Consider the following 202-nt stretch of genomic DNA (forward strand, 5'->3'; position numbering starts at 1 on the left):
AGGCCCCCCTAGAGGGGCCCCCAGGGGGCCCCTCCTAGCCCTTGGGTTCCTTGCAGGTTGGAGCCCAGGACCCCTTAGCCTCTGCAAGGGGGGCCCCCGTGGCCCCCTTTGGGGGCCCCCAAGGGGCCCCCAGGGGGCCCCCCTTGTCTATGTGGGGAGCAGGGGGGCCCCCTGGGGTTTTGTGTTTCCTCTTTTGCTTCAG

The 202-nt window shown here is 70.3% G+C and overlaps 1 protein-coding gene across 1 annotated transcript in view; it reads right to left on the minus strand.

The window, feature by feature from the left end:
• Positions 1 to 34: 34 nt before the first annotated feature.
• The window catches only part of EMH_0020670 (uncharacterized protein), a gene marked incomplete at both ends in the record, with an annotated part of 557 nt that continues 389 nt past the window's right edge, over positions 35 to 202 (minus strand). The window contains one exon of the mRNA XM_013501618.1: positions 35 to 200. Within this exon, the coding sequence (XP_013357072.1) occupies positions 35 to 200 (166 nt within the window). The remainder of the gene's footprint in view (positions 201 to 202) is intronic.

The sequence above is a fragment of the Eimeria mitis genome, genomic scaffold, assembly GCF_000499745.2.
Source record: "Eimeria mitis Houghton genomic scaffold, Emh_scaff721, whole genome shotgun sequence".
Taxonomy (NCBI): Eukaryota; Apicomplexa; class Conoidasida; order Eucoccidiorida; family Eimeriidae; genus Eimeria; species Eimeria mitis.